The following is a 15,661-nucleotide window of genomic DNA, read 5'->3' as shown; positions in this document are numbered from 1 at the left end:
AGTTATATTCCACCTTAACTGGATGACAAAGACAACAAATTGAGTCAAGAGAAGTCAATTTGATCTAGTTGAAGTTGTCTTGTTAAGAAGAGCAAGTCTGATAATTATTTGGGTTACCAAACTGTCCAAGTAAGGGGAAAGTAGCCCAATTTGGCTAATGCATCAAGAGCAGCCCAAATTAGCTTTGGGGTAATTAATTTAGAGGTCCCTGCACTCATCAAAAAAATTAGAAATCAACCCTCGACTAATGCCTAAGAAACCGTCCAACCCCTTGCCTGATTCATGCATGAAATCAAGTATGAATCAAGCAACCACCAACCTTTTCCACCACATTTCATGGCCGGCCAAGCAACAGACCATTTCTAAGGGATCTCTATGCTATTTTTAGCAAACTCCTTAACCATTCCTCTACTATAAATACCATCCCTCATTTTCCATTTGAATTATCCCTCAACTCACATTCCTCTCATCTTTCTTTCATCTTTTCCACGCATAAGCCATCCATTTCCCCAGTTCCCTTTAGCTAGCATTTTGCTTGAGAAGAACTTTCTTGGATAGCCACTTTGAGGAGTAGTTTACGAAGGAGCAATCATGAGAATTGGAGGAAGCCACCATGATTGACCTTCGAAGAATCACCGAAATCGTCAAAAGTTTCTTCTTTCCTATTCTTTAATTTTGTTCTTAGTTATTCAACATGTTTGCAAATTGTTTTGATGTTTTTTCATATGACTTAATTTTGTTTTGGCTAGAATGATTGCATTAATTTGATAAAGTTCATTTTGATTCATGCTTATGATTTGTTGTGCCTCGATCGTTCAATCTTTCAATTAAAATCATTTATGTATTTCATGCATTAAAATATGTTTGGATGCACTAGAATTAGTTGATCGATCCTAACCAGATGGCTAACCAAATGGCGGTTAATGGACGCAATAATTGGAAGGTTCATGTTTAATTTAGATCCTAATCCGATTAAATTAAAGGTTCATAATAACTCGAAAGAGCTCTGTTACCTTGCATAAATTTTTGGTTTGTGTGATTAAATTGTTTCAAACCTAATCCGTCCCTATTACTTCACATAAATTCTAAGGAATCCTTAGTTAAATATGAACATAGAAATATACATGTTTTTCTAAGTATAAGATGTCAAAAGAACTTCTATCAGATTCCAAGTTAATGAATGATTGAGTTGCCATGAAATTTTTTCGGAACATTATTAAGCATGATGAAAAATGAATTGAGTCAAATGTTGTAATTATTCTAGCGTATTCATGTTATTGTTGTTAAACTTGTGAAATTGATGCTAAACCATCAACTTGCATATTTCATCTCATTTGCATTTAGGTTAATTTGTATTTAGTTAATTAATTTAATCTTAACATCTATCACCCTAAATTATTATGTTTTCTTTACCAACTTGTAAATCCATAATTTTACAATTATTTGATTAACAACACAGTCCCTGTCGAGACGCTAACTCTTATATTTACTTATTACTTGATAATGACTGTGTACACTTGCACAAACCTACGCGTTACATGTCGCAAGGTATGAATCCGCATGTCTAAGTCTGCCAAAACATGGTCCCATCTGTCCAAGTTCGTAAGGAGTGGAGTCACACGTAAAAGTCCATCAATCAAGAATTCACTAAAGTTATCTTTCAAGTGTGAGTCTGTTGGGATTAATCCTTACGTATAAATCTGCAAAGGAATCATATGTCATGACTCTCCACATATGATTTATCCTTGGGATATGATTACAAGAAATCTTTAAGTGCGATAGTGCCAATTTGCAAGATGTGTCAGCTGGCAAGCCGACATATCGTACGAGTGATGTCAATTAAAGCCCTATGTTAAGGAACGACCTACCTTTTCTAGCAGTGATAAGTATTTAATTCTGTCGGCCTAGCAAAAATTTATCAAACTTAATATCATGATGGAGTAATTGACATTCACAAACTCACTAAGTTTACTTAAATTTACCTGTTTCCTCGTCTTTGTTTTTAGGTATACTGAGCTAGGTGATACTCAGAAGAGGAATGAAGCCAAGGGTAGAGTGATCTTGGTTCCCTTGATGATAACATGCATACATTTGGGACAAATTGTAGGATTTAAGCTCAGGGTTATAATTGGCTATGTAATTGAACTACAGGACATTGTGTGGGTCAAATGCTATAAGATGTAGTTTCATATTGATTGATTTTTGGTAAATTCGCTCAGGAATATGAAATTCTTTTAACTCATCCTTATGGATATGTGGCTTGTGCATTTTAGCTTGCAAGTAAGTAGAAATCACACAGTAACTATTAAGTTGTCTTCAGTCAATGAGTATCATCCCTGTTTGGCTGATCGTTCGACTAAACAATTAGGGTGTTACTCAACAACTACTTAAAAGAGATGAGAAGATATTTCTCATCTTTTAATATATTTTAACTATATAAAATACATAGTAAATGGTCAAAAAGTCAAAGGTTATTAAACATGTGATAAAATGGCTATTTTTAGCACTTAAATATAAATAAAAAGGCTTCATCATCATCATCTCAGCACCACAAGTCTAATTATACTCTAATATTTAATTCTATACAAATTCCAAATGACCAAACTACCTCCAATGCCTTAGTCTCATATTTTTACCCAACTGGGTCATATATAGTTCAGTTGTCATAAATTACCTTCTAATGGTTTCTCAATAATTTAAAACAAATTATTTCATAAAAAAATTAAATTTCTCATATCATAATTCTAATAAATTTCTCGGCATAACAGTGTATAGTAAACCAAAATTTTTTTGGGCATTACAGATGTCACTGTTTGAAGGGTGGATAAAGATTAATTATGATGGTGTGGTTAGTTAAGGTCTTGATGAAACTATTGCAATTGGTTTGCTAAGAGATTATAGTGGCAATTGGCTGTTATGCTATTGCAGAAAAATTGAGGGGTGTTCAACGGTTCATGCAGAGCTTTGGGCCATTCATGATAGCCTATCAATAGCTTGGAGAGAAGGTTACAAGAAGGTCTTGTTGGAGAGTAATAAATTACTAGTTGTTAACATGATTAAAATAGGGTAGAGGAAGGGCCACACAATGCACTGGTTCATATGACAATGCTCCTTTACAGCGGAGAATGGGATGTCCATGTAAATCATATTTTAAGAGAAGCAAGCTTTGCAACTGATGTTATGGTGAAGATGGCTATAGGAGAGGATTTATTTATGTTAGAATTTAGTCGATCACTAGTAGAAACAACTTAACACTTTGCTAGCTAATAAGTTGGGTGTAACTAATGGGAGACTCTATAGGATTTAGTTTTTAACGCCTAGCCTTCTCTTTATTTACCAAAAAAAAATCAAAATTTAAGATCGGGTAATTTGTCACATTTCAAAATTGGTGTATGTGATCAAATTTTGAAGGGGCATTTACAAAAGAAGGAATTTTTGGACTAATTACAAGATATCTTATCTCTAATTAATATAAAGTGATAAATAATGAGGATTTATATTATCATTAATTAAATTCAATAAGTGATAATTGTAAATGATTATTTTATATCTATTTGATTAATTTAAATGAGATAAATAATAAATAAATGAGTTTAAATATTTATAGACATTCAAGTGAAGAGTTTATATTCTATAAGAACTCTTATTTTTTTAATGCTTTCAAAACTGGACCGGTGGTCAAACTAATTAAGCCATATGTTTCTGATCCAATCCATTTTTCTGGTTTAATTAAATAAATTATTAAAAAATTAAAAAAATAAAAAATCAGTTCAACTGGTTCGATCATCTGTTGAACCGATATGACTGGCCGATTCACCCAATTCGTGAGACAACTAATACAATCCCTTATTCGAGACCAGTACGCTGATCGAATCGATTCGATTCTAAAAACAATGACTTTTACTTCAAGGATTTACACTGTAAAAGGAAGTAATCTCCAAGCCATTTTACACATTTAAAAGTTACAAAAAACCACTTTTCTTAAAGGAAGATTTTACAAACTCAAAAGTCTCTAAAATATCAAGAAATTTTTGAAAAAATTGAACTTGGAGAAATCTTGATGAACATCGTATTGATTTTAAAGAAATATGCAAATCAATTTTATTCAATTAAATAAATATCTAAATCCATTTCAAAAGCAAGTCTCTACCTCACTTGAAACAAGTTAAAACACATTTTAAAAACAAATCACTATAACACTTAAAAAAACTCACTATTCTAAGATCAATTCTAAGAAATAAAATATATGAGTTAAACTGCAAAGAGGATTTAGAGGAATTTTTTGACAATCAAGAAGGTTTCAATCTCCTTCCAAGTTTGTAAATAGACCATTTTACTAAGAAAGGCTCATTTCCTACTTTATTTATAGAAATGAGTCACTTTATTTATTATTGACCGGAATGGGGCAAAAATACAAAAACGAGTCCACATAGGAGCATTTTAAGGGGAAATTCCAGAAAAGCGCATCCCTGAGAGAGCGCTTTTGCCATGTCAGCAAAAAACGCGCTAACGTGGACGCACTTTGTGCTCCCTCAAGGACGCACTTTAGCCAGTGTTTTTCTAGGTTTAGGGCTATTTGCATGTTTAATGCCTATGGTTTATGGGTTTAGGGTTTTAGTGGTTTAGGGTTAGGGTTAGGGTTTTGTTAAAATAATTTAGGAATTTATTTATTTAGGGTTTAGGGATTTTAAAAAATATTTAAATTAGGTTTAGGGTTTTTAAGAAAATTAATTAAATTAAGGTTTAGGGTTTTTAAAAAATAATTGTGTTTAGGTTTTAGGGTTTTTGTAAAAGGGTTTAGGGTTGAGTCTTGAAAAAATTATATTGACAAGATGGATTTTGTTTTTATTTCTATAGTAGTTTCTAAAAAATTAATTTTGAGAAGACGGTTCTAAAAAAATAGTGACAAAAACGCTTCAAGCAATATGCACTGTTAGCAAAAGTACTGAAAAAAGCTGTCACATGGACGCTATTTTTCTACAGGAGTTTCTGAAAAATAAATTTTGAAAAGACGGTTTTGAAAAAATAATGTCAAAAACGCTTCAAGCAGGATGCACTATTAGCAAAATTACTGAAAAAAGCTCCCACGTGGACGCTCTTTTTCTACAGTAGTTCCTGAAAAAATAATTTTGAGAAGATGGTTTTGAAAAATAGTGTCAAAAATGCTTCAAGCAGAATGCACTGTCAACAAAATTACTGAAAAAGCTCCCACGTGGACGCTCTTTTTCTACATTAGTTCCTAAAAAAAATTTGAGAAGACGGTTCTGAAAAAATAGTGTAAAAAGCGCTTCAAGCAGGATGCACTGTCAGCAAAATTACTGAAAAAAGCTCCCACGTGGACGCTTTTTTCTACATTAGTTCCTAAAATTTTTTTTTGAGAAGACGATTCTGAAAAAATAGTGTAAAAAAAAAGCTTCAAGCAGGATGCACTGTCAGCAAAATTACTAAAAAAAGCTCCCATATGAACGCTCTTTTTCTACAGTAGTTGCTGAAAAAATAATTTTGAGAATATGGTTCTGAAAAAATAGTGTCAAAAAAGCTTCAAGCAGGATGCACTATCAGCAAAATTACTGAAAAAAGCTCCCACGTGGACGCTCTTTTTCTACAGTAGTTCCTGCTTGGCCTTAGGCTATAAATGAGTCAAATTTCATTCTCATATTGTATAAGTTACAATAAGAAAAATTAGAGAAGTTTAGAAGAATAGAAATTGAAGATGAGTGAACGTATTAGTGTTGTTATTTACTATGATGGTGAGGTCTGTGACACCGAGAACGGCGTTGTTTTTTTATCGGTGAACACAACGCTACTGGTTTTTAATTAGAACATAGATTTGACAGAACTTCAAAAAAAAATTAGGCGCAAAATCTTCGGAACGACGCCAATGAGAGTTTCGCCTATTAATATCGATTTTGTGCTTAGGTTGATCCCGTGACATATGACTCATTTGATATCAAAGGTGGTCATAGCTTGGAGGCGATGGTGCAGACTCATCTCGCTAGTGGATCACTCTATCTTGAGTTATATGTACAATTTTCATCGCCAAATGAAACAGTTGCAACTTCAACATCTACTACTATTCATTTTTTAGTAGGAATGTATATGGGTGGTTCACTCGATGACGTAAAAATAGAAAGGGAAACCGAGCCCATGATTGTAGTAGTGATAGGTAACCTCCGATTTTGGCTTTATTTGGTTTTGTCGCCCCGCACATCTCCCGATACAATATTGCCAACATGGTAGACCCCCAACTAAGTTTGCCAGCTGCTCTAAGATCAAAGAGTTTCAACAGCCACCTCAAATGTACGAGGTTTTGTGACAAGTCCAACATCAACTAACCTCTAATGATATTAAGGATGTATGCCCGAGCATATCGTATTTTTTCTACTTCAGTCGAATCATCCCCCAGCTCTGGGAATGTGTCCCGTAACTACCCCATCTCAATTCAACCTTCGTAAACATTATCCGGAATCGCACCCAAAATATCGTAACATATGCCTCCCCAATAAGTAAATTGAACGGACCCGATGAATACGGGTACATCCACCGACAATCTCAATTGTAACTGCACGTCCTCCAAAGTGATGATACACTCCCCGCATAGAAGATGGAATGTGTGTGTCTTGGGTCTCCACCTTTTTATCAACGCGCTGATGAGTTTCGGGTCCAACTTGCACCCCCAGCCTATATTGGCTACGTGCCAAAAACTCACTTTCCTTAAGTAATTTTCTATCAATGGTGATGGAGGACCAGACATATTATGAATATAACATTGTAACACCTGATCTACCGACTTTTATAAAAAATTATAAAATAAAAATTAATTAAAATTACATAAATGAAAAAAATTAAATAATATTCAAAAATTGAAATTAACCCTTACCATTTTCATTTGTTCGACGAAGATATGTTTATGATCGAGACAAGTTAATTCCCTAGCCATTGCTAACACAATCAAATATCTTAGAAATTATAAAAAAAATAATACTAATTTAGAAAAAAAATTAAATAAAATAGTTAATTAAAGAGAGCTTTGAGAAATTTAAGGAGAAATTTGAGAGCCTTTTTGAGAATTTTGGAAGAAATGTTTGTGTGAAAAAAATAGGAGGGGGTTTATAGTTTTTTTTTTTACCGTTGGACCCCAAATGTTAAAATTTTAAATGACCGTTGGGGGTCAAAAACATAGGCAAAAGCGCTCCCTTAGGGACGCGCTTTTCAGGAATTTCCCCTTAAAATGCTCCTACGTAGACACGTTTTTGTATTTTTGGCCCATTCCTATAAATAATAAATAAAGTGGTCTATTTCCGTAAATAAAATAGAAATGAGCCTTTCTTAGTAAAATGGTCTCATAAATAAAATAGTTCTCCAAATAACTTTAGGGCACGATTGGTTCGTTGTAATAGAATAGAGCTGTAATCAGTAATTTAATTATTTGGTTGAATGGGATGGAATAAAACTGTAATAATATTCTTGTGTTTGGTTGAATAAAATGATGTTGTAATACTATAAGAGAAAAAGTTGAGATAACCAAAGTACCCTTAAAAAAAATTTTTAAGTACATAATTATTGTTATTAAATTTTACTAAGATTATTATTAAAATAATAAATAATTTAATCATATTTTAATATAATTATTACTGAATGTAATTAAATAAAAATAAAAATATATAATTTAATAATATTCTTAATATAATTTTTATAAAAATATGAATTAATAAAAATCATAACATAATCTCATGGGATCATAATTGTCAAAATTACAAATATTAATCCAAAAGCAATAATTATTCTCATTTTTTATATTTATGAAAAATATCAAACATTTATACACCAAACAAACCCATATTTTAACTTCTCTATGAGACTAACGTAGCCAGCCAAAAATTTGTAGACCAAATCAAAAGCCATGCCAAATGGATTCCACCATAAAGTTTTGGAGACATGGGAGATATAATTCCATCGGCAACCAACCAAGTCATCACCAAAGTTAGATCAACCAATGTATAAATGAACACTAACAAAGCATAATAAACGGTAGTATAATTGAAGCAGGCACATAAGGAGTAGGAGCATATGGGAGAATTGCTTTTTAAAGTCTCAGCAGTGGATAAATATTTGAATTATAGAACAACAATGGATTAATTTACACAAACATCCATGGAAAGTAATGACGAAAAGGGGTAAGTAGAAATTTTTCCACATGTTCCCCAGTTCTGTCGTATTCGAATTTTCCTAGAGTTGAACACCATGTACAACACAAGACAATTTTCGTAGCAAGTATGCAGGGCATAATATGTGCCTAAAGATCTATTTTTCCAGTGATTTCCTCATCATCCGAGGCAGCATATTCATCTTCACTCAGTTTTTCATCACTTCACTTCACTTCTTCTGCTCCTACAACATATTGAGGCTTGACATATTTCTCACGGTATTCTGGTACACGAAAAGAGTCTTAACTTATAAGCATTCTAGGAATAAGAAAAAAAGGCACCCTTAAAATGCCATTGCAAAAAGAAGGCATGAGATGTATGCTGCAGATCGATTAGAACCAGATTCTGAAAGTGCATCTCGCCATAACTTGATCTAATGTTTCCCTGGCCACAGTTTCTGTAATGTACAGAAAATTGACATCTAAAACAATGGCATGAACTAACAGTACGTCTATTTTAGAGCCAAAAATAGAAGAAATAAACAACAAAAACTAAAAAGCTATCTCAACGAGATTAAAAAATGAGTAACAAGTAACACAAATGGGTCGTGCGCAAGGGTGGAAAGGAGCAAGCTCCCTCAAAATATGATCCAATTAAAGCTTTAAAAAAACATTTAATCTGGTTCTAATCAATCTGCAACTTCATCAAAACATCATAAACATCTTAAACTGGCAACTTCATAAAACAAACACAGACAATTCAATTCCACATCCACTTCCCATATATAAAATTTAAGTTTTCTTTATTTTCAAGGGGAAAATAAAACTAATTAGTGTCCAAAAGTAAACCTAAAAGCTGAACCATACAAAACCATAATTTAGTTTTAATCCATTTCATAATCATAGCTTAAATCATTGTTCATATCTAATTATTATTCGAATTCGCTTTGCAAGTACCATATTTTAAGAGTTATAGTTTGATTAACTTTTATAGATTATAACTTTCATTTTCCATAAATTATGAAATTGGCTTTCATGGGAGCCATTAACTTTCTTTTCCATCACTTCCTTTTTGCCACATTCTAACCATATTAAAAAAAAAACTAGATGGTAAAGTGCTGCTTTTATCTTATCCAGCAAATGAATGATAATTCGTGTAACCACAATCAAATATCAAAATGCATTTCATGCACTACCTAATCCTCTTTTTCACTAGTTCTTTCGAAGTTTCTAATGAAGAGACAACTTCAGTATTTTTACATAATCATGTTGCCAATAAAAGTAAAATACTGCCTTTTTTTTTTCTTCACAAAATGTTAATCTTCGTTGCTTTAATTATTCAAATATGAAACTATTTCTGTTAAATGCATGAAAAGTTTATTGTCTTTGGCTTCCAACTAAGAAAAATAAAGATGAGAACCCTAAGCTTAAAAATAACAAAAAATAGAAAAAAAATTCAGAGGGAGGGAGTGAAATTACCGTCGACGCTACCATTGCCACTTTGTGCTCGAAGTCCCAAATTTCCCTATTCCGGTATCTCTTGATTCCTTTTTGATGACTCTAACTACCAAAAAGTTCAAATAGGGGAAATCAGAAATGCAGTGAAAAAGCGCCCCCCCCCCCAAAAAAAAAGAAGAAAGAAAAAAAAAGGGTTGCAACTCTACAACCAAAGGGTTTTATTGGCTTAAAAGGTGAAGAAAAAGAAGAAAGAACGAAGAATAGATTGACCTAGGTCTTTTTTGCAATCAAAGGGAAAATGGGAAACATAGAGATGAGAAAAAAAGAAAGTTACCTGTGAATCGAGGGAGAAGATGATGGTTCTAGTGCTTCTTCATTCTCTGGGTAGAAGTGAGGGCAAAAATTTAAAAGAGAGAAAAAATTTACTTCACACACGGGAATGAATAACTATTCAGTAATGAGGGAAGGGAATGACTATTCAGCCTTTTCCTGTAATACACCCTGAATAAATTCGGATTATAATAGCATTACAGCTAACCAAACTAATGTTTAGTGGTGGCCCGCCAAATTGGGCTGGAATCTATGCATAAGCCCCAATAAAACATGTTCTTAAAATCAATTTTAAGTTTGAATTTTGTGTATACCTGCCACTCTACCCCTGTCCAATCGTCCCTCAGGATTGCCCCCACCCCACCTATCTCTGCCTTTCTTTGCTTTCAAAAATAGTTGGGTTCTTTAATTTCATAATACCACTTTTTTAAGTTATAAATATAATTATGCGCCTTTTCAAATATTTTATACTTCTAATTACAATCATTATATTTGAATAAATATGGCTAGAAATATCTATTATAAAATATGTTTGAATTAATAACATAAATCTAAAAGAATGTACGCATAATCAAATTCAAATATAATATCTCAAAACTTTCAATAATTTTAACATCATAATACACGTAGATATTTTTTTTAATGGGAGTGATAGAGAGTGGATGATTATTTCTTTCCAAATATTGTTTTAGATGTAATTTTAAATAAAATCAGTTAAAGAATATTAATTACTTTTGAAATAAAATAAATTAGCATCCATAATCAATGTCCGATTTTACAGAAACACAGCATGCAAATAATTTAAACCGTTATTATTGTTAATTAAATAAAATAAAGTGTATTTTACTGAAGTCCGAATGATGATATTATTAGAAGTAATATCTTAAAATTCAGAATATGAATAGCAAAATACATAAAAGATAAAAACAAAAACAAAATAATTATATATTTAAATTTAGCAACAAATACGCTTTAATTCAATTAGTGACATTTTTACAAATCCCCAAGTAATTTTGAACGCAAACATGGAGAGATTTTAAACATACATTTCAAGTAAAACTAGATATCTATAAAATCATATAATTATTTTACAAATAATTTTAGCTTCAATGACAAAAGGTAAAAAAAAAACACACAAAATTGAGCTTATTACAGACAGTAACATACTAAATGGTTAAAAGATTTGAACATACAAAAGAATTGGTTAAAAAGAACACATCCACGGCTGCAAGTGGTCTGCAGTGGGAGGCACAAAACCACCCGTGCTGCGAGAATCATACGTGCCGGGTCGCAATCCCAATAAGGAATTAAACGACACCGATACCCACGCAGCGAGCGTGCCAAGACTGTGACTACTCACGGTGTGTGTCCCACAGCACTGAGGCAGTCGGCAAAAAAGCAAGAAAGGGGAAGACTATTTGAAAAAAGAGCAAGCTATAGCAAAATATGAGAACTTTACTTACAAAGAAAAAAAAAAAAGAACTGACAAGAAATACCGGGAAGTGTTTTTTTCACTGCTCCCCCAAGAAAAGAATACGGAATCCTCGTCTTTCTCTTGTTTTTAACTTGCGGTTCCTTCGGTTTTCCCGTTACCTTCTATTTCATTCTAATGGGAAACCAAGAAAATCCTTACATTTAAAACCAAAAATAAATTTTATTGTAGACCTTTGCGGTTGTTATAACCATAATAAGATAAATACCATCTAACAAACTTCTTCAACCCGGTTTGCAAATCGGTTGAGGGCTTGTACCCGAATTCTCTTTGGGCCAAACTGATATTCGCATGAGTGAATGGAACGTCACCGTTTCCAGGCATATCTACGATATTCCTTTTGGCTTTCACCTTCAAATGTCTTTCCAGGATGTTCACCAGCTCCGGCACCTTGACCGGCGACGTATTCCCCAAATTAAAAATCCTATATGGAGCGTTCCCCTTTTTCTTCCCACCAGAACCGGTGCTTTTCCCGGATGTATCCAACGATCCCAAACAGCCTTTCACGATATCGTCAATGTAGGTAAAATCTCGGGCCAAATCAACCCGATTCTTTCCCCGATAAATGGTGATGGGCTTTCCCTGCAGAATATTTCTCGTAAACGAAAAATACGCCATATCAGGCCTTCCCCATGGACCGTACACGGTGAAAAATCTTAATCCAGTAATTGAAAGACCGTAGATATGATTATAAGTGTGGGTTATTTCTTCGCCTGCCTTCTTGGTGGCGGCATACAAACTAGCCGGCTGGTCGGTCCTGTCGGCCTCAGAGAAAGGAACCTTTTCGTTGAGACCGTAAACGGAACTGGAGGAGGCCCAGACAACGGCTGGCTGGGGATTAGCGGATTTGCAAATTTCGAGAAGCGTGACGAGACCGGCGATGTTGCTGTGAACATAAGAGTTGGGGTTTTCCATGGCGTACCTGACTCCAGCTTGAGCCGCCAAATGCATCACGTGAGTAAAAGCCACCACGTCGAAAAGCTTAGCCAACAGCTTGGCGTCGTTCAAATCGCCTTCAACCACCAAAATGCCGTGGCTGTTAAGCAGGGATTTCCTCGCCTTTTTCAACGAAGGGTCGTAATAGTTGTTGAAATTGTCAAGCCCAACGACTCCATCTCCGCGTTTTTTGAGGGCAAGGGAAACGTGTGTACCGACGAAACCAGCCGCTCCAGTCACCAGAACGGACATGCCTCCGGAACGATGGATCTGAGCGGAGTTACGGACTTGTTTTTCCCATTGGATACCACCCCATGAAGCACTGAAATATCGGCTACCAGAATCAACGAAACTCTGGAAGCGCAAATACGACGCCGTCAATGCGATCAAGAAAAGAGCCCATAAAAACATGGTGCTGGTTGAAGCGAAGCAACGATGGAATTGACGGTTCATATTGTGTGCTCTGTCGACCTTGAACTTCCCTGGCGTCGACGGAAACAGCTCATCCTCCAAGGACGGCATTGTCCTACTATTTTTCTTTTTCTTGTTCAGAAAAAAAATCTTGAAATGACTTGATTAGCAGATCGAAAGGATAAGGAAGAAAGAGACTTGATTTGATTTATAATTATTAATTTTGAGCTGTAAAGAAATAAAAGCAGATGCAGAAAAAAAGGGAGGGGAGTTTTTATTTTTTCCTGCACCTGCTAATCGAGGGAAGGTGAGAATGGGATTTATATATAGGGGTCAGCCACAAGGAAGCGAAAAGTATACGCGTGAACGCGTTAAAGGACGGCCAGATTGGATGAGACTTGTGAGACACGGAGAGAGATCAATTTTTATACAACTCAAACTTCATACTTCCCCTCTACTATTAACTCTATGCAGTAAAGGAGAAGCCGAAAATATTTTTAATAATAAGTGGGCTAATTTCAATTTATGGTACGCGGAACATCTATGATTGATTATTGACTGTCTGTTTTCTAAAGTAAAGTTTTTGGCTTTTTGCACGATCATTGCATTAAAATATTAGTCGTAATGTATAATAATTTATTAAGCAAGGACTAAGGAGACAAAAGGTTTTAGTGGGGATAGTTTGGGGATTTGGTAGTGAGAACATGGGGGCCATAATGCATATGCTATTTAAATAAAAAATCAAAATTTTAGGTTTTTGTGGAAATAAACCAGTTACCGGAAGAACCGGTCGTGACTGGAAGTGTAGAGTTAGGTTAGCAAAACAACGACACTAGACTGGCCAAAATAATAATAATAATGGAACAGCGGGGAATTAGCAATGCCCGGCGTATCCGGCTGTCTGGTCTTCAATAGTCATGTGGGAATTGGGCGGTGCCCCTTCTTTTTTCTTTTCAATCTATTTTGGATTTCTGTCAATTTGATCACTAGTTTTTATTTGAAATAAATTCATCAATTTGGGCCTCAAAATTTCATCGTTGAGAAATGATTAAAAGCTTGTATAATTTCTGTCAATTTGAGAGACAATTTCATCATTTTAAGATTATAATATTTTAAAAATTAAATTATGAGGGCTAAATTGACATGAGTGTAAAGGTAGAGCATTATTCCTAAATATATTTAAAAAAGGGTCTTCCTTTTTCAGATTCTTTGTTTCTATGTGTGGGTTTAGGACAAGCTTGGTTGGCAAATTGCGGTGGTGGGGATCCACTTGAGAGGAAAAAGAAATGCCATTTCTCAAATTATGTGTTAAAGATTTCTTAAATTTTAAAATATTTTAATTAAATCAGTATTATTTCATTAATTCTTAGAAAAAATTCCCAAATTCAAACTAAAATTAAAGCTAAAGGTTAAACTGATAAAAAGATTTTATTAAAACAATAGTTTAATTTGAAAAGAATAGTTTTAAAATATAAAGATGTGTAATGAAATTATCTAAAAAAAAGAGTGAAAAAGTTATAACATAAGAGTAAAAGATGAGATATATTTAATTGATGAATGAATGGCTGTTGGTAGAGGATGAGTGGTCTCGTCTTTCGTTAAATGCGAATGCCCTTTCCCTGTGAGATGGATGATGGGTGGAACTTTCCAAGATACTTGCAATTTTTCTTGTTTGATAAATATTTTCTGACTATTTCTTAGTTATGAATCTTGTGATTGCCAGTTTTCCATTTCATAAATTTCCCGACTGGATTACATACTTGTAAAGTAATTTACGATCTTTTTATATTCATTAGCGTATTAGTTGTTGATAATTTAGGCCTACTTATTTAGATTGTGGATTCGAGGTTAAAATACAAAATAAAAATTTTCATTAAATTATATTAAAATGTCATTTTTAAATAATTAATTAAAATAGGTATAAATTTTATCTAATTACAATTCAATTATTCTTATTTATAGTATTTAAATTTATGTTTATAATCACATTTGCCTCGTGTTTGAATTTTTTAATAAATATGAATTCAAATATTTGTACTTTTTGAAAAAAAGGGGATTCTTTTTAATTTGAATTTTTTAATAATAAATAAAGGATAAGGATTGTAAAAATTGATGTAAATTGAATATTTGAATACAAATATTTTATCACTTCCCTAATAGTTCAATTGACTAAATTCAAATTTTTATTGTAACCTGATAGGTTTGTTGCTAAAATTTGATAATAGTCAATTGCTAACTTTTACTTAAGAGTAATGGTTAAAGCTATTTTTAGGCACTTAAATAAAACAAGTTCAAAGTCTTTGTCTTTATCTCTCCCGCAAAAAAAAAAGTTTGTACTATTATTTAAATTCCTGGTTGAGTTGTTATTATGAGTTAATCGAACACCAACTTAGTTGAGAAATGATTAAAAGCTTACTACTATTACTACTACTACTACTACTACTACTACTACTATTAAAGTAACGAATATTAATGTGAAGGGCCAATCATGCCATTGGCTTAGAGGCAAACTTGTGTGGGTTTCAAGTTGACTGACATGAAGTGCATGGTTCGATCCTTATGTTTGTAAACCCTTCTTCCATTGTAATGAAATTATTCACTTGTATCAAAATTAAGTATTAATAAGAGGGTATTTTTACATAATTTTTTTTTATAAAATATTACTATGGTATTATTTAAACCTAAGATTCTATGATCTCAAAATCTTCATGTAACGGTTGATACAAATGGGAGATGCCACCAGAGCATATACAAGTAAGAAATCTTATTTTCACAAAAACTTAGGTCCAGGAACAAGGTTACTATCACACTACTTCATTACAATTTCCCAAATCCTTTCTAAGAATAAGGTTGAATACCGAAAAGCATTAGGTCTAGTGAATGTCTTT

The 15,661-nt window shown here is 33.3% G+C and overlaps 1 protein-coding gene across 1 annotated transcript; it reads right to left on the bottom strand.

Annotated features, from left to right (window-relative positions):
- Positions 1-11,468: 11,468 nt before the first annotated feature.
- LOC107899686 (UDP-glucuronate 4-epimerase 1-like) lies at positions 11,469-13,052 on the bottom strand. Its single transcript, NM_001326882.1, has one exon. The coding sequence runs from the start codon at positions 12,882-12,884 to the stop codon at positions 11,589-11,591; it is 1,296 nt and encodes a 431-aa protein (NP_001313811.1). The 5' UTR covers positions 12,885-13,052; the 3' UTR covers positions 11,469-11,588.
- Between the last annotated feature and the right edge of the window lie 2,609 nt (positions 13,053-15,661).

Source organism: Gossypium hirsutum, chromosome D04 (genome assembly GCF_007990345.1).
Source record: "Gossypium hirsutum isolate 1008001.06 chromosome D04, Gossypium_hirsutum_v2.1, whole genome shotgun sequence".
In the NCBI taxonomy this organism is placed as follows: Eukaryota; Viridiplantae; Streptophyta; class Magnoliopsida; order Malvales; family Malvaceae; genus Gossypium; species Gossypium hirsutum.
Note: the sequence above shows the minus strand (reverse complement) of the source record. Positions and strands in the feature narration are given on the sequence as shown.